Genomic DNA, 2,055 nt, shown 5'->3' with positions numbered 1-2,055 from the left:
GGGCGAGCGGTATTTTCTCCTCCAGAGTAGCAGCAAGTGTGCAGCATTAAGAAAAAAAATTAAGCTTGGAGATGCCGGGTATCGATCCCGGTACCTCTCGCATGCTAAGCGAGCGCTCTACCATTTGAGCTACACCCCCGACAAGATACGTCCTGATGGTAGCGGGATTCATCCTTAAATCGAACCATGCACTGCAATTGTGTTAGACAACTGAAGAATTATATCAAGCACACACAGCATATTTTATATCCTAGTTTTGAAAAATGGTCAAAAAATAAAATAATCCGAGGTTTCGACGAGGCTCGAACTCGTGACCTTCTGCGTGTTAAGCAGACGTGATAACCACTACACCACGAAACCAGGTTACTCCAATTCGTTAAAATGTTTGCTTGTCAGCACTCTGAGAGTTGTAGGGCACAGAAATTTTCAAAAAAGTTTGATTACGACAGGAAAAATAACATCGCCCAACGTGGGGCTCGAACCCACGACCCCGAGATTAAGAGTCTCGTGCTCTACCGACTGAGCTAGCCGGGCATGTAGTACCGTTGCAAGGAATCTTGCCGCCAAAAAAAACAGATACCATTTCAGAGGTCCCGGTAAGAGATCACAAAGGACAACTGGCGCTTGTGTTAGGGCTTGTGGCGCAATGGATAACGCGCCTGACTTGAGTGGTCTTTCGAGCTGTCAACACGTACTATGTGAACTCTGGGATTTACTCAAGCGTTAAATTGGACTAATAGTATATTTGGAAAAAACCTAACTGTGACTGTTTGATTAACTAGTGAAAATGAATTCTCGCGTTTGTGCTAAAGAACTTATCGTCGATATTGATGTAGTTGATTTAACTAAAATTAACATTGGTGAATTTATTGACGAAATTGAGGATGTGGTTGGAATTGGAAATGTGTACGCCGTGACTAAATGTAGACCCAACATCATACAAGTTGCCTTGAATTCAAAAGAAAATGCCGAGAAACTTTGTAATGGATTATCTGTGAATGATAAAACTTTTGATTGCAATTTTGCATATTCACCATATACCATTGTCTCCTTCATGGATATACCTTCGTATATTGAGGATATTGTTTTGATTAACAAACTCAGGATATTTAATATTGAAATCGAAGGTAAGGTTATAAGACATTATTATGATAAGTATGAAACTATTGAAAATGGTATTCGACACGTCAAATGTATTTTCCCCCCAGACGTCAAATCCCTCCCATGGGCAGTAAATCTAGAGACGATTCATGGATTTAAAAGCTTCCGAGTAATCCACAATAACCAGACTAAAGTGTGCCATAAATGCCTACAGGACAGTCATGTAATAGCTAATTGTCCTAAAATAGAATGCAGAAAGTGCCACCAACTAGGACATATGGCTAATAAATGTACAGTCAAATATTGTGAAATTTGCAAAAAGTTAGATATTAATTGTGTGTGTAGTAACTACTTCGATGATGACATTAACAGTACTTCTAATGAACTTCTGAGTGATAACTCTTTAGCCAATCAAGATATAGAAAGCAAAGTGAACAAAAGCGTGAGCAAACAATCCAATAATTCAAGCTTAAATGAACACAAATCTAAAAAGGTCAAACTAGACGTCACCCCGACAACACAGCAGATGCCACGCGTGACTGAGAAACCTATGAACACTAACGAACAAGCCAAGGAAATCCTAAACCCATCTGAATCGACTAGAATATATGATAATGTTGAAAATATTTCGCCACTTTCGGGAGAATTAACGACTGACTTTTCAATAATCGAACTAAATGAAATGAAAAATGGCAAAGACGAAAATAATATACCCAAAGCCCCTCCCTCGTCGCCACCCACAAACCCCATCTTACCCCCCAGAACCCGACGAACGAAGCTAGTGAAAACCCCCGATTTGAAAAACATTCAAAAGATAGCAATGGAAAGGGAAAATAGATTTCAAATTTTGAGCTAACAAGTGATAACCCCCACCCTTTAAAAGAACCCAACCATGAAGTGTGTCTCCTTTAATGCAAATGGTCTTCGGACTACAAATAAAATAAAAAATCTTTT

General features: G+C 39.3%; 1 protein-coding gene across 1 annotated transcript; it reads left to right on the top strand.

Moving 5' to 3' along the window:
- Positions 1–808: 808 nt before the first annotated feature.
- Positions 809–1,570, top strand: LOTGIDRAFT_67612 (hypothetical protein; the record flags this gene model as incomplete). The annotated part of the gene is made up of 1 exon (XM_009060154.1): positions 809–1,570. A coding segment is annotated over one exon (762 nt), but the record flags the coding sequence as incomplete, so codon positions are not given.
- Between the last annotated feature and the right edge of the window lie 485 nt (positions 1,571–2,055).

This window comes from Lottia gigantea (genome assembly GCF_000327385.1).
Source record: "Lottia gigantea unplaced genomic scaffold LOTGIsca_4071, whole genome shotgun sequence".
Taxonomy (NCBI): Eukaryota; Metazoa; Mollusca; class Gastropoda; family Lottiidae; genus Lottia; species Lottia gigantea.
Note: the sequence above shows the minus strand (reverse complement) of the source record. Positions and strands in the feature narration are given on the sequence as shown.